The sequence below is a fragment of the Lethenteron reissneri genome, chromosome 48 (assembly GCF_015708825.2).
Source record: "Lethenteron reissneri isolate LAM-NWPU_2019-01 chromosome 48, ASM1570882v1, whole genome shotgun sequence".
NCBI classification, from domain to species: domain Eukaryota; kingdom Metazoa; phylum Chordata; class Hyperoartia; order Petromyzontiformes; family Petromyzontidae; genus Lethenteron; species Lethenteron reissneri.
The window spans coordinates 4,553,152-4,574,797 of record NC_083826.1 but is presented as its reverse complement, the minus strand read 5'-3'; the positions used below and the strand labels follow the sequence as shown (position 1 = coordinate 4,574,797).

Genomic DNA, 21,646 nt, shown 5'->3' with positions numbered 1-21,646 from the left:
GTTGTTGTCGTTATTGTTGTTGTCGTTGTTATTGTTGTTGTTGTCGTTGTTGTTATAGCTGTCGTCGTTATTGTTGTCGTTGTTATTGTTGTTGTTATTGTTGTCGTTGTCGTTGTTGTCATCGTCGCTAAGATTATCTCCGAACCGTGCTACCGTCGCAGATTTTTTTTTCAAGATTTACATTTGGGGGGAGGGACGGGGGGGGGGTGGTTGGTTTAAATAACGACATCATCTTAGTTTTTTGTAACCACAAGATCTATTTTCAAGAGTGATTCTAATTATTTAACCTCATTTTTTAAAAAACCTTTTCTTTAAAAGCGGTTACCGAACACAACAACGCCCCCACCCTCCCCGCCCGCCCCTCCCCCCTACAAAAAAAATCCACCGAGCGGCCAGCAACAAGCAGCCGCAAGTCAATGACTTGTGTAAGTAGCTGCCGCCAGATGCCCTAAGCGCGTGTAGGGTGGGCGATGATGTCGGCGGCTAATATACGTACATCGCTTTGAGATGCGTCAACACGAAAGGCGCTTAAATTTCGATTTAAAGCTTTCGTGACTGCAGGGATTCATCTTCTTGGTTCTTTCAGTAAAGTGACTTTACCGAAAGAACCAAGAGGACGAAAGGCGCTTTCATTATTTGGAGCTTTCGTGACTGCAGGAATTACTCTTTGGTTCTTTCGGTAAAGTCACGTATAAAGATAAAGTAATAAATTAAATACTAGCCATACGACGTTTCGATTGCAACACAAGCAATCATCATCAGTTTAAATGAAATAGAAACACAAATCTAGTATACTTAGAAATGGAATGTAATACAACAGAGAGTCGGATAACATAACAGTCAACACCCTACCCGGTTGATTACGTTCTTCCTGAGAATGATAAATTTGAGAGAGAGATTAAACACAGAACCAGAGACATATAGACAGATATATAAGCAGACAGATATCAGGCGCTTTCAAACTTAGAGGTCGTTGTTATTATTGTTCTTCTTGGTTTTTTCGGTAAAGTCACGTAGAAGGGAAGTAATAAAATAATTAAACATAATAAAATAATTCTCACGACGTTTCGGCTACAACGCAAGCAGCCGTCTTCAGGTGAAGAATGAGACACTGCCAAGCTTGGAGCTTATATATAAGCTGAGTTGGAGGTGGAAGAAGAGCGCCTTAACAAAAGAATGTGCATATCAAGAGGAATTTAGCATATTCATTGAAATGCGTAGGAGATGGGCTAAATTCCTCTTGATATGCACATTCTTTTGTTAAGGCGCTCTTCTTCCACCTCCAACTCAGCTTATATATAAGCTCCTAGCTTGGCAGTGTCTCATTCTTCACCTGAAGACGGCTGCTTGCGTTGTAGCCGAAACGTCGTGAGAATTGTATTTTATTATGTTTTATTTTTATTATTTTATTACTTCCCTTCTTCGTGACTTTACCGAAAAAACCAAGAAGATGAATCCCTGCAGTCACGAAAGCTTTAAATCGAAAGTTATTATTGTTGCAAGACGAACAGACTCTGGATGGGTTTCGCCACATCGGTGTCTCATCATCATCAGCAGCAGCAGCATCAGAGGCAGGCTGTCGTGCGTTGATGCTGATGAACTGGCCGATCTTGATTTAGTTTAACCTTTGATTTAAAGCTTTCGTGACTGCAGGGATTTATATTCTTGGTTCTTTCGGTAAAGTCAAGTAGAAGGGAAATAATAAAATAATAAAAATATACAACAATAAAAATTCTCACGACGTTTCGACTGCAACACAAGCAATCATCATCAGCTGTGCATTTCACACCTGATGATGATTGCTAGTGTTGCAGTCAAAACGTCTTGAGAATTTTATTGTCTAACATTTTTATTATTTTATTATTTCCCTTCTACGTGACTTTACCGAAAAAACCAAGAATATGAATCCCTGCAACACAAGCAATCATCAGCTGTGGATTTCGCACCTGATGATTGCTTGTGTTGCAGTCGAAACGTCGTGAGAATTTGTATTGTTTTATATTTTTATTATTTTGTTATTTCCCTTCTACGTGACTTTACCGAAAGAACCAAGAATATTAGTTTAACCTGTTTCAGTTTCATGTATTTGGTATGGTCCTGTGAGCCATTAGGCTCTTGAATCGGGTGCAACCGCAACAAACAAAAAACAAAAACATGAACAAGAAAACATCTTAAAGTGACTTTGCGCAAACAGAAAAATCCAGGAAAAAACTGCAAAGTCTTCCATAAAAAAAGCACCGTACACCAACGCTGTGCAAAAATCCCAGTGGGATGCAAGTCAAACAACAACAACAACAACCACAAGACAACTTAGATTAAGGCCATCATTCTAACTCCGTACTACAACAAACAAACAAACATGGACAAACCAAAGAACGTCTGAGAACGCGGGAGAGGGCAAGCAGGGCAAGTCCCGTTTACAAGAGAGTGAGTGAGTGTGTGAGTGGAGTGAGCGAGTGAGGTGAGTGAGTGAGTGGAGTGAGCGAGCGAGCGAGCGAGTGAGTGGAGTGAGCGAGCGAGTGAGCGAGCGAGTGGGGATCGGTAGTGTAACGGTTAGCGCTACGCTGTGCTACGAACCCGGTGACCCGAGTTTGAGTCTCGCTCACGGCCAACATCAGTGACGATTATTTGAACCGGTCCTGGGCCTCCCCTAGGTAGACTCAGCCTCAAATGAGTACCTGGTGCGATGCCGAAAGATATCGCCACGAGGGAGACAAAGGCGGCCGGGCGTGGTGTTGGCCACCCACCCCCTCGTGTGCCGTGCCGGCCTTCATAGGTGCTCGCTAACAGCACTTGCCCCAGCAGTCTGTTACAGGCCGCACGGGGGATTGTTGTAGTCGTCTTTGAACGAGTGAGAAAATGAGTGAGTGGGTGATGGTGACGATGTTGATCACGAGGTTGATGATGATGATCATCATGTTGACGATGGGGATGATATTGCTACTGTTAATGTTGACAATTATGAAGACAGTACTGCTTGTACTACTACTGCGGCTGATACTCATGATGATGTTGCAACCACTGCTGCTGCTGCTACTGCTGCTGTTGTAACCATCACTGCTGCTTCTACTACTGTTGCTACTGCTACTAACGCAACTGCTGCTACTGCTGCGGCTACTGCTGCTACTATTGCTGCTGCAACTGCTGCTGTTGTAACCATCACTGCTGCTTCTACTACTGCTGCTGCAACTGCTACTGTTGTAACCATCACTGCTGCTACTACTGATGCTACTGCTACTAACGCAACTGCTACTAGTACTGCTGCTGTTGTAACCATCACTACTGCTACTACTGTTGCTACTGCTACTAACGCAACTGCTACTAGTACTGCTGCTGTTGTAACCATCACTACTGCTACTACTGTTGCTACTGCTACTAACGCAACTGCTACTATTACTGCTGCTGTGGTTACCATCACTGCTGCTGCTGCTACTACTGCTGCTGATGATGATGATGCTGCTGCTGATGATGATGATGATTATGCTGCTGATGATGATGATGCTGCTGCTGATGATGATGATGCTGCTGCTGCTGCTGATGATGATGCTGCTGCTGCTGATGATGATGATTATGCTGCTGATGATGATGCTGCTGCTGCTGCTGCTGCTGATGATGATGCTGCTGCTGCTGATGATGATTATGCTGCTGCTGCTGATGATGATTATGCTGCTGATGATGCTGCTGCTGCTGCTGCTGCTGATGATGCTGCTGCTGATGATGATGACGACGACGACGATTTGAAACAGGGTACCATGTGGCTCCTATAACGGTGGTCGTCGAGAAATTGGCGTAGGGAGAAGAGAGAGGAGGCGGCGGCGGCTGCGGCTGCGATAGAGCGCGTTGCGCAGTTCAGACCGCTCTCTCAAATCACCGAATCTCGCGCGGACGCGCTGATGAATGGCAGAACAAATGGGCGCGCTTGTGAAAATACAGCGGCGGAGGTTCAAATCGAGTGCCGAGTGAGCGATGGAGCGAGCGAGCGAGCGAACGGGTTGAGTCCGGGGAGCTATCTCACGCACGCGCCGGCTTGCCTGCGTGTCGCGATATCAATCTGTTAAGGCTTTGTCTTGTAGCGATGTAGGGGGGAGCGGTGGTGCAGCGGTTAGCGCTACGCTGCGCCACGAACCCCGGTGACCCGAGTTCGATTCGCGCTCACGGCCAACACCGGTGACGATTGTATCTGAGTCGGTCCTGGGCCTCCTCTAGGTCGACTCGGCCTCAAACGAGTACCCGGTGCGGTGTGTGGACATCGCCGCTGGGGGAGGCTGGTTGTAATTACTGGCGAAACGTCGTGCTCAGATTGTAAAGGTTGTGGCTTGGCTCTCCAACACACCGGTGTGCTGTACTAGTATACTACACTATACACTACACTATACACTACACTATACACTACACTATACACTACACTATACACTACACTATACACTACACTATACACTACACTACACTATACACTACACTATTATACACTACACTATACACTACACTACACACTAGTGCTGTACTAGTGACGAATTGGCCACGTTCTGTTTACGTGACAACCCTTACTAGTTGGCTGTGTTGGGTGGTGACGGGTTTAACGACACAACATTTGTATATTGACGTGATATAACCCCCCCCAAAAAAACCTCTATTATGGATGATATTGGTCGCGATTGCCTCCTCCCTGTTAAACATTTACAGATGCTCGCTAACGACACTTGCCCCGACAGTCTGTTGGGGCTATATGGGGGATCTGTGTCTTGTAGCGCATCGGATGCAGCGGTAAGACGCTGCGCTACGAACCCGGCGACCCGAAGTCAATTTGCGCTCACGGCCACAAACAACGGTGACGATGACCTGAACTCGTCCTGGGCATCCCCTAGGTCGACTCAGCCTCGAACAGAGTACCTGGTGCGATGGGCGTGGCATTGGGCGCCGACACCACGTGTGCCGTGCAGGCATTGACAGGCGCTCGCTAACAGCACTTGCCCCAACATCCGCTAAGGCTATACGGGTATCTTTATCTTTGTGCCTCTTCGTGTCTCTCAATTTCATCTTGAAATAAGAAACATTGTAATCGTCTTTGATCTGACGTCTGCGGTTGCTACCTTCTTATTTACTTAAAAGCCTTCCTACCTGCTTACCCACTCACCTATCTACCTATTAACCCACCTACCCACCTACCAACCAACCCACCCACCCAACCACTCGGCTACCACTAACCCAGTCGGTTTAGTAGGCAGAGGCTGTCCGAAGGCATTCACGGAGTCGGAGCTTGGAGTGGTTGCAGTGGTGGCGGTGGTGGTGGCAGTGGTGTCGGTGGTGGTAGTGGAGGTAGCGGTGGTCGTGACGGTAATGGTGGACGTGGTGGTGGTGGTGTTGGTGGTAGCGGTGGTGGTAACGGTGGTGGTAATTGTGGTGATCGCGGTAGTGGTAGCGGTGGTTGTGGCGGTGCAATGCCTGTGGGCCGGTGTTATGGAGGCAAGGGTTGGTGAATCACCGGGTTCTACAATAACCCAGGTTCTGATCGCCGTTGGAGCGGCGTCTCTGACACGGCCGTTACGACAGCGCCCCGAGCCAACTCGACACCACCGACGTGGTGACGCAGGCAGGAGGATCGTGGTATCTGCCCTGGTAAAGTATGGTCAAGCAGCTCCCCCCCCGACACCCATTCACCCCCTCCCCCCTCCCGGCATTCATCCAGCAGCCGATTTACAAAGGAACTGTAAATCATTACGAAGTCCATGCAACGCCACGAGTTGTTCTTTGGTCAAACTTGGGTTCTGAGTAATCAATGGAGGTTCCACGTTACCGTGGCAGGGCCCAGTCCGTCCCATAAAAACAACCGTAAAGCCGTGTGCGATTGAGCAAATGGGATAAGCTGAAGAGGCAATGAAACGAATGTCAAACTGCCTCGCCAAATACAGAGACAAAGGTCCCCCGTGTAGCCTCTCACGGGGTGGTTGGGGCAAGTGAAGGTGGGTGGGTGGGTGGTCAGCACCCACCGCCTAGGCGCTTTGCCTCCCTGAGCGGCGATGTTTGTACACACCGCACCGGGTACCCATTTGAGGCCGAGTCGACCTAGCGGAGGCCCAGGAACCGGTTCAGATAGTAAACGTCACCGGCGTTGACCGTGATACAGACGTGTACACACACACACATGCGCGCGCGCGCGCTGCTGTGCCATTATGAAATCGCAGCAAACCCTAACCCCCGCGAAATGTCAGCACGCTCATCCTCCCACACACACAACACTCATCGTGTCACGGATGGGGGGGGGGCTGACCGGGGAGGCGAGGGGGGGGAGGCGAGGGGGGGGGACCGGGGGGTGGGGGTTCGTTTGGCAAATAGGATGAGAGGCAGGTACCTACACATGGTGGAAATGTCAGCGCCGCAGTCTTAATGGGTCCATGGTAGTCACTCTCACACACACGCTGCACCCACGGCGTCACTGGTGGGTGGGTGGGTGAGTCGGTGGGTGGGTGGGTGGGATGATGGGTGGGTGGGTGAGTAGGTGGGTGGGATGATGAGTGGGTGGGTGAGTGGCTGGCTGGCTGCTGGATGCGAGGCTGGGTGTGACCCAGCAAAGGTCACGTGATGGTGGTCACCGACGGATGTGTCCGTCCGTCGTGAATCCAAAAATGGGAGGGGTGGAGAGGGGAGGGTGGGGAGGGGCTGGGTGGGGAGGGTGGGGCAGGGTGGGGGTCGGGAGGGGTGGGGCTGGGTGGTGAGGGGCTGGTCACCCCGTGGTGCCCTTATAAAACTCAACGTTTAACCTACTCACGCCGGCTTGTGCCCGCCCTCACAGTCGGGCATATTTGCGGAATACACCACGCCGCCGTTGACCCTGCAGGCCATTGACCGAGCAACCCAACGTTCCTACCAGCTCCCTCCGCAGGAATGTGTTGTGTACCTTATGGCGGGACCCCGGGGTCCCATAAGCCCCCGGCTCTCGCAATAAACATAATATTATAATGTAAACATAATATTATAATGTTAACATAATATTATAATGTAAACACAAACTTTGCTCTTATTCACCAATGGGTTTGAAGGATGGTGGCAAGTGTTGTCTTGTTAAACTATGCCTTTAAAACTGAAAACCACTTGCCTGCAGTACCGCTATTTAAATACACTTTCGAAAAAAATATTTACACCCCTCTGTCAATCATCGTGTTTCTCAGTGCGGATTTGTGAACACACTTTGTAAGCAGTACATAAAATACTGGAGTACGCGTTTTCAATGCGCTGTTCATGTTGTAACAAGCGTTTATACCAATGTTACTCGACAGAGTATTGGGTCGACGCTCCTCTTATCCGCATCGATGCGAGCGGTGTGTGGGGACTATGGCTTAACCGCAAAAAGAAAACCCATCTGCACAGATGCATACGGACAAGAGAAGTATTATAATCAAACAGGAGGAATTAACGGTGCAACGCATCTCACCTGTTCAATGTCTGCAGGTAATAGGATTGTCATCGATTGATCCTGGCTGCAGACATTGGTAGGTCACCAATAATAATGAAGATAAGAGAGAGAGCAGTTCCACTGTATTATGCAAACCGTTATGCCAAATAAAAGGACTTGAGTCGTGTAAGCAGTTTGAGCAGCTTTGAATAAGACGTATTACGATCCTTCCCTTAACCGAGCATGGCGTGCAGCATTCGCTTGTTTCAGCTCTTCTGCGAATTCGTCCTCACTGCCGCTGCGCTTGGTCGCTGCGTTGATGTGCTCGGTGGGACGGAGTCGCCAAAAATACGTAAATTAATTACGGGGTCCCCACCATGAGGTTGTTGTGTGCATATCTCTGTGTGTGGGTGATCCGTGTCGTTGTGCTGTGTGTGTGGGTGTGTGTGAGGTGCGTGAGCGCGCATTTGATGATTTTTTATTGGATTTGGGTTATTTTTGTTTTCGCGACCAATTAATTTGGGGACTCTGGTGGATGAGGGATGGGACACGGCAATATCCCTGCACTCCCTCGCAATCTCTCCAGTTCGCTCCCCCGCTCTCTCCTCCACTCTCTCATCCACTCTCTCCTCCGCTCTCTCCCCCACTCTCTATTGCACTCTCTCTGCCACTCTCTATTTCATTCTCTCCCCCGCTCTCTCCCCCACTCCCTCCCCCACTCCCTCCCCCACTCCACCCCCCCCACTCCCTCCCCCCCCCACTCCCTCCCCCCCACTAACTCCCCCATTCCCTCCCCCGCTCCCTCCCCCGCTCCCTCCCCCACTCCCTCCCCCACTCTCTCTGCCACTCTCTGTTTCACTCCCCCCCCCACTCCCCCCCCACTCCCCCCCCCCACTCCCTCCCCCCCCACTCCCCCCCCCCACTCCTCCCCCCACTCCTCCCCCACTCCCCCCCCACTCCCTATTCCACTCTCTATTCCACTCTCTCCTCTGCTCTCTTATTTTTACGATCAGTGGAAACAAGAAGATGCTCGGTGTAGTCGGCACTTTGCTTCGTTCATAATTTCGTAATTTTTCTCTCTCTCCTCTGCTCTCTACTCCGCTCTCATTTCTGCGCTCTCCTCCGCCGCACTCTACAGTACTCCGCTCTGCTCTACGCTATCTCTCGCTCTCGTTTGCTCCCCCCCCCCCCAACTCTCCCCTCTTCTCTCCCCTCATCTCTTCTCCCTGTTCATTCCATCGCTCGCTCTCTCTCCGGCTCTCTCCTCTCCTCTCTCTCATCGTATCTTCCCAGATCTCTTCCCCGATCTCTCCCCCTCCGCTTTCTCCTCCTATATCCCCTCCATTCTCCCGCTCGCTTTCCTTCTCTCCCAATCACTCTGACCTGGCCCCTCGCCCCCCCTCCCCAAGCCACCACCATCACCCATCACTTAGCAAAGCAGTTCCCTAGCAACTGAGAGCAGTCACCCCCAACAACCATCACCGCGGAGACCATCCCTCTCTCCTGCTGCCCTCGCCAGCGGTCCCTCGCCTGCCTCCACTCACCACCTGCCTTCCCCTCCTCCTCCCCCGCCTCCCCCTCCTCCCCCGCCTCCCCCTCCTCCTCCTCCCCCTCCTCCTCCTCCTCCCCCGCCTCCCCCTCCTCCCCCGCCTCCCCTCCTCTTCCTCCTCCCCCCCTCCTCCTCCTCCCCCGCCTCCCCCTCCTCCCCCACCTCCTCCTCCTCCCCCTCCTCTTCCTTCTCCCCTACCTCCTCCTCCCCCGCCTCCCCCGCCTCCCCCTCCTCCTCCCCCTCCTCCCCCGCCTTCTCCTCCGCGTTATATGTTGTGCCAGTATGGGGCCAATGGCAAGGCTAGCAGTGGATAGACCATGTCACGTGATGTGGATCCGATCAGTAGTCATGGTGGGATTGGCTGAGTGAGTGGATTGGTGAGTGGGCGGGGTGAATAGGTGAGTGTGTAGTGTAGCCAAAATCACCCCAACCACCACCACGACAACCATCACCGCTACCGCCACCACCACCACCGTCACCACGGCCACCATTATCGCCACCACCGCCGCTACTACCACTACCACCACCACCGCCACCGCCACCATCATCGCCATCACTGCTACCACCACCACCGCCACCATCACCGCTACCACCACTACCACCACCACAGCTACCACTGCCACCACCACCATCGCCTCCTCCACCACCACTTCCGCCACCACCTCTGCCACCACTGCTACCGCCACCACCACCGCCGCCGCCACCACCACCGCTACCACCGCCACCGCTACCACTGCCACCGCCAGCATCACCTCCTCCACCACCGCTACCACCACCACCACTTCCGCCACCACCTCTACCACCACTGCCTCCGCCACCATCACCGCCACCACCGCTACCACCACCACCTCTACCACCACTGCTACCGCCACCACCGCCGCCGCCGCCGCCACTGCCACCATCATCGCCATCACTGCTACCGCCACCACCACCACCACCGCCGCCGCCACTGCCACCAGCGCCACCGCCGCACCCACGCTGTGAGTCGTGTGGGCGACCGTGGCGGTGCGATGAGCGGCGCTAATGAAGTGCCCCCCAGCTGCGGCGTGGGGCCTCGCGACCACCTCGATGCCGCGCTGGCTTTGAGCGAGGCGGTGTGGGCGGGGGGGGAGAGGCTGTGGGGGCTGTGACGGATGGGGGGGCAGGTGCAGCAATATTTTATCATCATCATCATCATGATCGCCATCATCACCACCACTATCATCATCACCATTACCACCATCATCACCACCATCACCAAAAACAACAACAACCGCCATACGCCACTAAGTGGCGGTGACGTCACCACGACACTTGTGCCAGGCTATGTGCACTTTGAGGCCACGTGAAGTCCGCTGGCAGGAGGTCACGGGGCAAACCCAGATGCCACAGGTCGACTGACTGGCTGATGCACCACCTGTGCCTCCTACTGTGCCAACTTGTGTGCTTTAGCCATCCAGCGCTCCACTCGTTGTTGTGAGCGTTGCTCCTCCGCCTTCTGTTGATGTTGGAGGGCGACTGCCTCCAACTGCCCAGTAGCGTCCTTCACGAGCCTCCTCCACAGAGGCCAATCTTGACACCGCTGGTACCAGTAATCGGCAAGTCCACTCAGCTCCACTTCCTCCTGTCCTTGCAGCGCCTCATGGCTCTCCAAACCTCTGAGTGAAGGCTGCGGTAAGCCTCCTCATTCTCTGACGTGGGATGCTGTAGACGATTAGAGTGGGCCTGTCGCTTTTGCTCAGCCAGCCTTAACACCACCTCTGTCAACCAGGGTCTCTGGGGAGGTCTGGACTGTGTACCCAAAGCAGCCATTGCAGCTGCATGAGTCCTAAACCTCGCCCATTTCTCCTCGACATCTGGAGGAGTGAGGACGATGCCAACCCCAGCCGCAAGCAATGATGAAATTCTCGTTTGCAACTGCTATCAGCTAGATTAGACCATGCCACTTTGGGTTTGAGTGGGGTCCTGGGTGTACACCCACCACCGGAGTGGAAGAATGGCAGGCGCATCTTACAGATGAAAAGTCTATGGTCAGTGGGCAGATCAGCTCCACGGTAGGTCCTGGTGTCAAGGACATGGGCCCGCATCCGCTGTTCCGTCACTACGTAGTCCAGCAGATGTTCTTGCTTGGACCCGGCATGCATCCATGATGTTGTGTGGATGCACCGATTCCAGAACAGCGTGTTGATAATTACAAGCCCATGGGCTGCACAAACATCTAGCAGCCTCATGCCGTTGTTATTGAGCTGATTTGGCCCATGCCTTCCAGTCACTCCAGACCAGGTGCCAGCATCATGACCAATTCGGGCATTGAAGTCACCCAACAAGATGACTCTGTCCCGAGTGGCCACTTTCGCCAGCACCTGTGACAGAAGGTCATAGAAGGCATTTGACTCATCGGCCTTGCCTGCATCCCTCCACGGATGTTCGTCTTCGGTGGGGGCATAAGTAACCATGACCACCACTCCTTGCGTCTGGTTGATGGGAAGGTGAGCCCAAAGTATCCTGGGGCTTACAGCTTCCCACACCTCACCGCCACGCTCCCACCACACCCCCTTCATTATTTTGTTTAGAAGAAGAGCCACTCCCTGTTGTTTGGCAGTCTCCTGCCCCGAGTAGAGGACTGTCCACCCATCATGGTGGCAGGAGCCAGAGCTGGTCCACCGGACCTCCTGAATACCACAGAGATCCAGGCGGTACCGGTCCAGCTCCCGACAGAGGAGTGGCAGCTTCTCCTCCGCAGCGAGCATTCGAACATTCCACGTGGCCACCCGCAGTCGTTTTTTGTTGTTTCTGGAGGAGCCCCGAGGGTAAGGATTCAGTTTCCTGGCTCCGCCAAATGGGGGTTGTCCAGGAGACGTCATAGACGCCTGTCTCCCCGGGGCCTCCGGCTCAAGTTTCTCTACACACGACGTTCTCGGCGACGTTCCGATCCGCCGCCGCCGCACACTCACGCACACACGCACACGCACACACACACGCACGCACACACTCACGCACACACGCACACGCACACACACACGCACGCACACACTCACGCACACACGCACACACACACGCACACACCCACACACGCGCGCACACACACGCACACACGCGCACACACACACGCGCACACACGCACACTCACGCGCACACATACACACGCGCACGCACACGCGCACACTCACACTCACGCACACGCGCGCACGCACACACGCATACACACACGCGCATACACACACGCTTACACACGCACACACACGCGCGCACGCACACGCGCACACTCACGCACGCACACACACGCGCACACACGCACGCACACACACGCGCACGCACGCCCACGCACACGCACTCACGCACACACGCACACGCACGCACGTGCACACGGACACGCACACACACACACACGCGCGCACACACACTCACGCACACACACTCACGCACACACACTCACGCACACACACTCACGCACACGCACACTCACGCGCACACACACACGCACACTCACGCGCACACAAACGCGCGCGCACACACACTCATGCACACACACTCACGCACACTCACGCGCGCACACACACGCACACTCGCGCGCACGCACACGCGCGCACGCACACGCGCATACACACACGCATACACACGCACACTCATGCATACACACACGCGCGCACGCACACGCGCACACTTACGCACGCACACACACGCGCACACACGCACGCACACACACGCGCACACACACACGCACGCACACGCACGCACACACACGTGCACACACGCGCACACACTCAGCACACACGCGCGCACACGCACGCACACACACGCGCACGCGCACACACATTCACGCACATGCACACTCACACACGCGCGCACGCACACACGTACGCACATGCACACGCGCACACACACGCACGCACGTACACTCACGCACACTCACGCACATGCACACTCACGCACACGCACACACGCGCGCACACGCACGTACACCCAGCACACGCGCGCGTGCACACACACAGACACACGCACGCGCACACACACAGACACACACCCCATCTTCACCGGGCAAGATTCACATCTCTCCTCCTGTTTGTGCCTTATATAATATATCTATTTATATAAAATATATATTATATATCAAATATAAAATTGCTGCAAACATTTGACTCTTCTTCTCTCAATGGGCAACTTGTTTTCTCTCTCCTCCCTCAGGAGGGGGTAGCTCTTTGTTGCCATGGTAACTAATTACTGCTTGGGCAATAGTGAGCAATGTCGGTGGTGATAATCCGCCTGCGCGCATAAAAAACGGCAGTTCACGAAACCTTCTCATCCTCATCCTGCACCACCAACAACAACAACAACCGCCGTTCGCCACTGAGTGGCGGTGACGTCACCACGGCGCTCGTGCCAGGCTAGGTGCCCTTTGATGCCATCACCTTGTGGCTCGCCGCTGGCAAGAGGCCACGGGACAGAGCCCAGGTGCCATGGGGTTCACTGACTGAGATGACCGGCAGATGCACCAACTGCACTCCCCACTCTGACAACTCGCTGCGTTTTAGCCCACCGCCGCTCCGCTCGTTGTTGTGAGCGTCGCTCCTCCGCCCTCTGCTGTTGCTGGAGGGCGACTGCCTCCAACTGCCCAGTAGCATCCTTCACGAGCCTCCTCAACAGAGACCGATCTTGACACCGCTGGTACCAGTCATCGGCAAGTCCACTCAGCTCCACGTCCTCCTGTACCACATCACTCCATCTCTTCTCTAGCCCGTGCCGCGCCCGTTTAGCCCCCTCGATCCGGCCGAACAAAAGCTGCTTGGGCATGCGGTGGCAGGGCATGCGGGCTACATGACCCAGCCAACGCAGCCTTGCCTGCCGGAGGAGCTCACCGATGGGACTTTGCCCAGATCTTTCAAGGATTTGTGAGCTCCTCACACAATCCAGCCTGGTTAAACCCAGGATGGATCGTAGGCAGGCCAGCCTAAATGTTTCCAACCGGCGAAGATGTTCCATTAGGTGGGTCCACGTTTCGCAAGCGTAGAGAAGGGAGGGAATGACTGTTGTCGAGAAGACTTGAGGTTTTGTGCGGAGCGACAGACCAGGTAGCTTTCACACAGCGTTACGCAACCGATGAAAAGATATTGCCGCTCGACTGATTCGGAGTGAGACCTCAGCTGTTAAACTGGAGCCGGTCATAAGCACACTCACACACACACTCACACACACTCACACACACACACTCACTTACACTCACTCACACTCACTCACTCACTCTCACACTCTCACACGCTCACACACACTCACACACACTCACACATACCCTCACTCACTCTCACACACACACTCTCACACACTCTCACACACTCACACACTCACACACTCACACACTCTCACACACACTCACACACACACACTCTCACACACACTATCAGACACGCACTCACACACTCACACACACTCACACACTCACTCACACTCACACACTCTCACATTCTCACACTCACACATTCTCACACACACTCACACGCACTCTCGCTCACACTCACACACACTCTCACACTCTCACACACTCACACACTCTCACAAATTCTCACACACTCACACACACTCACACACTCTCACACACTCTCACACACTCTCACACTCACACATTCACACACACTCACTCACACACACTCGCACACTCACACACACACTCATACACACTCACACACACATTCACACATTCTCACATTCTCACACACTCACTCACATACTCTCACACTCACACACTCACTCACTCACACACACTCACACACTCACCCACAATCACACATTCTCACACATACTCACACACTCACCCATCCATGCGCTCACACTCTGCGGTACAGGGAGTGAACCACCATGCAGACTCCACACAGCCAGGCGCCAGGAATCGAACCCAGGCCCTTTTTTAACCTCAACGTCGTTGTAATTTTCACCGTAAATTTTCATCACGATTACCATCATCATCTCAAACATCACCGTTATCATCGCCATCTTCATTCTCACCGCCATCGTCACTCATCACCGCGTCATTAGCACACTATCAGTCCAACCATCATCACTATTTCCTGCACCTCTCTACGTACAGCGCGAAAGAAGTTCAACGTGCATCCACGTCGTCATCACCATCACCACCGGCAACATCGTTATGACGACTAACATCACCATCATTATCATCATCGTCACTCTTGTCACCATCTCCATTATCACTCTTGTTACAATCACCATCACGGCCATCACCAGACAAAGGTCACCCGTAAAGCGTGTGACAGATTGTAGGGGCAAGTACTGTTAGCGAGCACCTATGAAGGCCGGCACGGCACACGTGGGGGTGGGTGGCCAGCACCACGCCCGGCCGCCTTTGTCTCCCTAGTCGCGATGTTTACACACCGCTCCAGGTACTCATTTGAGGCTGAGTCGACCTAGGGGAGACCCATGACCGGTTCAAATAATCGTCACTGGTGTTGGCCCTCTAGCGGGACTCGACCCCGTAGCGCAGCGCAGCGCTAACCGCTGCGCCACCGCTAGGCCATCACCACCACCGTCATCACCATCATCTCATCCATGTCACAACCATCATCATGATCATCATCCCCCTATAACCAGCAACTACCCTCCTCCTCCTCCTCGTTCCATCCATCTGGCTCCGTCACCAGGGTTCCACGCAGGGGATGGGTGTGAGGGCGTTCGTCTCCTTGGCAACGGTTGCCAGGGCAACGGTGATGGGGCATTTGGAGGGGGGGGGGCGTTCAAGGCGTCGTGGGCGGTTGTGTGTGTGGGGGGTGTAGGGGGGAGTGGTGGGGTGGGGGTGTAGGAGGGAGTGGGGGGGTGAGTGGTGGGGGTGGGGGGTGTAGGAGGGAGTGGGGGGGTGAGTGGTGGGGGTGGGGGGTGTAGGAGGGAGTGGGGGGGTGAGTGGTGGGGGTGGGGGGTGTAGGGGTGAGTGGTGGGGTGGGGGGTGTAGGAGGGAGTGGACGTTGGGTGAGTGGTGGGGGGGGGTGCGTAGATTGGGGGGCTGTTGAGGGGAAGGGGGTGGGTGACTGTGGGGGCAGTACGGTGGTGGTGGAGGTGGTGGGAGGGGGGGGGGCAGCTCAGTGGGTGTGATGGGGGTGGGGGTAGAGTCGGGTGAATGAGTGCCAATCACGTTGGCAGGAAAGCAGTTCGATGCCTGATGCTCCATCTCCGCTCCGTGCGCGCCCGCGTGTTAGATTCCAGCCACTGCGCACACACGCTCTCTCTCTCTCTCGCTCTCTCTCTCTCTCGCTCTCTCTCTCGCTCTCTCGCCGCGCTCTCCCTCCCCGCGCTCTCTTGCGCTGCGCAGAGGAGAGCAGTACGCCGGGCCGCGTCTCTGCCGTGCACAATTTCCACGGGAGCTCTCGCCTTAAAACCATCCCCTCCGTCTCCGTCTCTGTCGCGGTGATCGCGCACGCGACCGCGTGTACACGATCTCGCGCGCGTGCGTGCGCTGTGCGTGGTGCGTGCATGGTGCGTGGTGCGTGCGTGATTCTCGGTCATCTCCATCCGTCGCGTCCGTCTCCGCTCGGATGCGACGTTCGCCTCGGCGCGCTCTGCCGCCCGCTCGCCTCGCCATCGGCACGGCCTCGGCGAGGGCTGCGGTGCAAGCGCAGCGCCTCCTGCCGCTAAGGCCGCCCGTCCTCGGTCCGGCACGCGGCTCCATCGTCCCGAGGTGCTGATCGCGCGGAAGAATTCGCGTCCCTCTCGCTTCTCCGTCGGAGATCGGCCGAGCTCCCGGCTCCTCCTCCCTCCATTCCCCACCGCCCCTCCCCCACCCCCACCCCCCACACCCCCCGCCCCCTACCCCTCCGGTCCCGCGGGACTCCGTCGTAACGAAGCGTTGGATGAAATTAATGAAGATCAGCGACGCTGTCGGGCGCTCGCTCGCCCCGCTTCTCACCGTCGCCGCCGGCTCCGCCAACGCTCCGGCGCCGCCGAGTGACAGGGAAATGAATTCCGGCATCGCCAACGACGACGGTGGTGACTGAAAATTAAAACGAGAAAGCACGAAGCAACGGACGAGCCAACGAGCGGGCGAGCGGGCGAGCGGGCGAGCGGGCGAGCGGGTGAGCACCCTTGCACAATTTCTGCTGCGCCGAGCGACGATCCGGCGGCCGCCTCCACCGCCGAGATTTTATTTTGACCGCAACGGATTTCGTCCGTCCGGCCGGTGCTCGCGTGCACGCGGGGAGGAGGAGGAGGAGGGGGTGGTGGTGGTGGGACGATGAGGAGCGGTTTCTGCCTCGCCGACGGACGCCGTCCGCCGCTTCAACCCGCGGCGAGGACACGCGATTGAGCGGACGGGCGGGAGAGTGAGGGGGGCCACGCGGGAGACGTGGGTCGCCAAGAAAACGGCGAAGCTCACCGGAGGAGCTCCTGCGTCACGACGCCTTCAACCGTCGCCGTCGAAGCCGCCGGTTTGCTGCCGAGCCCTGCCCTGGGATTGAACCGTCGTCGCCGTCCGTGGCGCGAGCCCACGGAGTCGGAGAAAACTGCACGGAGCAGCGCCGGAGGGACGAGGAGGAGGAGGAGGAGACGGAGGCAGCTGTGGATATTTTTTCCTGATCGCTGATAAATCACTCGCTCCCTGGGTGGGCTCCCTCCTGCGGAGAGCTACCCTGACACCCACAGCACCGTCGTCATCATCACCACTACCACCACGACGACTATTCAAGTGTTTTATTATCATTATTATTATTTAATCAATATTCGTTTTTTTCCCCACCCTCCTTCCTAGCGGAGGAGGGCGGGCGGGCGAGCAAACGGGGGGGGGGGGGGGGGCAGGTGTTCGTTTACGAGTGACGCTCCACCACCACCGCACCCACCCACCGCCGCACCGACGCACCGCGCCGTCTCTCCCATGGCGCTGACCGTGTCCGCCGGCCTGCTCGCTACCGGCGGCGGCGAGCGCAGCGCCGTGCTCGTGCGCATCACCACGGTGCTGGCGCTGCCCGTGTGGAGCCTCGTCTGGGATATTCACATCCAGATCGCCGTGGGGAGCAGAGGCAAGGCCAAGCTCGCCTGAGGAACGACGCATTCTAGGAGCCGTCACCGCCGCCACCAGCACCGCCACCAGCACCGCCACCAGCGCCGCCACCAGCGCCGCCACCAGCGCCGCCACCAGCGCCGCCACCAGCGCCGCCACCACCGCCGCTGCCACCATCGCGAATTTTGGATACAAATTTTTCTGGGAGACGACGGAACGAATCGTTGCCACGAGACGCGGGTCAGCGCAAGCGAACGTCGCCGATGAATCACCGCGGCCAGGAGGACGATCGAACGAACAAGAGCATGGCCATCTAATCGCGACAGGCGAGGTGAACAACAAAACAACAACAACTGGATAAAATCAAAACAACAAAACACGGTGAAAATATCTCGTCGCTCACCATCCATCGCCAATCGCAAGCGGCGGGGGGGGGGGGGGGGGGATGATGTCGCCTCCGTTGTCCGGGCCCCAGCGCCTCGCCGGCCGGGCATCCTAACGACCCGGCAACGGTCGCCCGCCCGCCCGCGATGGCGTCGTCCGCGGCATCGTCCGCGGCGGCTTCGTCCGCGCCGGGCTCCTCCGGCGGCTTCTCCTCCTGGGAGGGCGGCAACGGCAGCTCGCCGTGGGGCGGCGGCGTCTCCGCGTCCGGCTCCGGCGCCAACGGCAGCGGCCCCGGCGGCGTCGGCGGTGTGGGTGGCGGTGGCGGCGTCGTGGGCGGTGGCGAGCGGCACCACCAGCCGTGCCCGCTGGGCCTGTCGCAGCGCTACGCGGGCGACGTGTGCGTCCTGGAGGCGGCGGTGCTCACGCTGCTCACGGCGCTGATCGTCGCCGGCAACCTCACGGTGATCTTCGTGTTCCACTGCGCGCCGCTGCTGCACCACCACACCACCAGCTACTTCATCCGCACGATGGCCTACGCCGACCTGAGCGTGGGCCTCTCCTGCCTGGTGCCCACACTCTCGCTGCTCCACTACGGCCCCCCGTGGGGCCTCAGCGAGCGGCTCGCCTGCAAGGCCTTCGGCTACGTGGTGTCGGTGCTCAAGAGCGTGTCGGTGGCCTGCCTGGCCTGCATCAGCCTGGACCGCTACCTGGCGGTGACGCGGCCACTCTCGTACGGCCGCCTGGTGACGCCGTGCCGCGTGCGCTGCTCGGTGGCGGCGGTGTGCCTCTACTCGTGCGCCGTGTTCGCGCCGTCGTTCTTCGGCTGGGGCAAGCCGGGCTACCACGGCGACGTGTTCGGCTGGTGCGCCCGCTCCTGGCGGACCAACGCGGCCTACACGGCGTTCGTGGTGTGCGCGCTGTACGCGCCCGCCGCCTCCGTCGTGTGCTTCACCTACGCGCGCATCTTCCGCATCTGCCGCCAGCACACGCGGCAGATCCGCGAGCGCCGCGCCCGATTCCCCAACCGCGACGCCGACGCCGGCGGCGATGACGACGACGACGGACGACGCGGGGCGCCGGGGCCGTGCGGCGGGGGGAGCGGCAGGTCGGCGGCGTCGTCGGCGGGCACGGCGAACTCGGCGCCGGACCGGCGCTACGCCACGGTGCTGTTCCGCATCACCAGCGTGTTCTACGCGTTGTGGCTGCCCTACATCGCCTACCTGCTGCTGGAGAGCGCGCGCCTCGTGGACAGCGCGCCCGTCTCCTTCCTCACCACGTGGCTGGCGATCAGCAACAGCTTCTGCAACTGCCTCGTCTACAGCCTCTCGACCAGCGGATTCCGCCTCGGCCTCCGTCGCCTCTCGGGCGCCGTCTGCGCCGCCTGCGCCGCCAGCGGACGCGCCGCTCGGGGCCCCTCCCTCGCCGGCAGCACGGCCGGCGGGCAGAACGGGGCGCCGTTCCGGGCGGTAGCTGGCACCGGCGCCGGCGAGGGCCTGGGGCTCGGCTTGGGGCTGGGGGGTGACCCGTGCGATATTTGACCGTTCCCCCTCCACCCCCGTCCGTGGCCACACCGGCGGCATTTGCCTGGCGGTCTGATTCCGGCGGAGTATTTCCGGCGGTGCGATTTTGGTGGCGTGATTCCGACGGTGTGTTTCTCGGCGGTGTGATTCTGGTGGTGTGTTTTTTGCGGTGGTTACGATTTCGGTGGTGTGTTTCCAGTGGTGTGACTTCGGCGGTGTGATTTCGGCGGTGTGAATCTGGTGGGTGCGACCCCGGTGGGATCGTCGCCGTTAAACCGCAGCCCAGCTGGGAGAGCATGGGTTTTTGACCCGGGGCCGCTGGTGGGGCGGGTTCCGGCTGGTTGTCTTGGCGTCCCGGATGATGACGACATCCCTTCCTGTCGCCGATTTTAATGGTGCAGCGAGCATCTGTGCTGTGCGGAAATGCCGCCGCCCCCCTTCCTCCCTTCCACCCCCTCGCCAACTCTGGGATTGAACCCAGGAGGTCGGGGCAAGCGGCCACTTCACCTGAGCAGCAACGCAGTTGGGATTGCGATGGGCCAAGCGTGGTGGTTCAACTCGGGGAGAAAACTTTACGGCAAATTCACCCGCGGTGGCCACTCCGCTCACCGCAGGTCGTCGCCGGCCCTGGTAACCGGAGCCCAGTTTGCGGGAAGGTCCCGACAGTGGCCGAATGACATCTCGTCTCTCCCCGGGAGATGGAGACGGTGAGGAGGAGGAGGTGGGGTCGAGGGAGGGAGGAGCGAGGTTTTGGCTTTGTTACCGAGCGACGGTGCAGCCGTCTTGGCGTTCGTTGAGCATGACGCGAGCTTGGGGGTTCCCAGAATGCCACGGGTGTTGGTGGGTGCCAGCTGCCCCCGGCCGCCCTCCCCCTCCAATTATCAACGATCACGGCCTGGATGGATGGATGGAGAAAATTGATGGCTGGCGAAATTGACCGGTGCCGCAGAAAAGGAACCCCGGCGGATTTTGAGGGCGACGCGTCGGATGGAACGAGTCGGATGGAAGGCGTCGGGTGGAACGCGTCGGATGGAACGCGACGCGCCGGACCCCTGGACGGGCGGAGAAGGAGACGACGAAGATGCGGATGAGACGCTGGTGGAAGGGGGTTGTAGCGGGGGGGGGGGGGGCGGGTGCGGAACAGCAAACGGTGTCCGTCCGTGCTGAGATTCGTCGTCGTCTTCTCGCCCGGAGAGACAAGGCTGGGCCGCTGCAGCGCAGGCCGGTCCGGTGGAATCTCTCTCGTCCTCTCCCCCGCCACGGGCTGCCGGTAGCGGCGTGCGCGTTGAGTCCCGAGCGAGGGGTGGGCGGATCGCCCTGAGATGGGCGGACGGAGCGCGAGGAGGTGGACACTTCGGCTTTGCTCGACCGTGGTACCGCGGCCGTTGGCAAAATGTTCCCCTCACCCCCCCTCACCCCCCCGAGCCCCCCCCCTCACCCCCACCGTGCGTGTCGTTCACGCTCCTGCTGGCGTGGCCGGCGCCGGTTCACGACGTGGGTCGAGAATTATTTTGGCGACTCAACTCCAACGATTCGGCAGCGCCTCTCTCCGCTACCGCCGCCATTAACCGCCGCCATTAACCACCGTAGTTGACCGCTACCGTTAACAACCGCAGTTGTTAACCGTTGCCGTTAACTGTCACGGGTAACCGTCGTCATTAACGGCCGCCGTTAACCGCCGCCGTTAACCGCTGCCACTGTTGACGCCGCCACGTGTCATCGAACAGATGCCGCGTGCTGCTCGTTATCGTTGTTCCGGGGTGGGGGGGGATTTGGGCCGATCAAAACTGGCAGATGCCACCCCCCCGCCGCCGCTACCCCCCCCCCCCACCCCG

At 57.4% G+C, this 21,646-nt stretch overlaps 2 protein-coding genes across 2 annotated transcripts in view; both read left to right on the top strand.

Moving 5' to 3' along the window:
* The window catches only part of LOC133354707 (rab GTPase-activating protein 1-like), an 85,581-nt gene extending 68,095 nt beyond the window's left edge, over positions 1 to 17,486 (top strand). Inside the window, exons 13-15 of the mRNA XM_061571760.1 lie at positions 16,228 to 16,236; positions 16,760 to 16,901; positions 17,395 to 17,486. Coding sequence (XP_061427744.1) covers positions 16,228 to 16,236; positions 16,760 to 16,901; positions 17,395 to 17,486 — 243 coding nt within the window. The remainder of the gene's footprint in view (positions 1 to 16,227; positions 16,237 to 16,759; positions 16,902 to 17,394) is intronic.
* A 220-nt stretch (positions 17,487 to 17,706) lies between these two features.
* LOC133354648 (G-protein coupled receptor 52-like) lies at positions 17,707 to 21,604 on the top strand. The gene has a single exon (XM_061571674.1). The coding sequence runs from the start codon at positions 18,438 to 18,440 to the stop codon at positions 19,827 to 19,829; it is 1,392 nt and encodes a 463-aa protein (XP_061427658.1). The 5' UTR covers positions 17,707 to 18,437; the 3' UTR covers positions 19,830 to 21,604.
* Positions 21,605 to 21,646: the final 42 nt, after the last annotated feature.

Coding starts and splice junctions, on each gene's coding strand:
- LOC133354648 (XM_061571674.1), top strand. CDS start 18,438: ATGGCGTCGTCCGCGGCATCGTCCGCGGCGGCTTCGTCCGCGCCGGGC.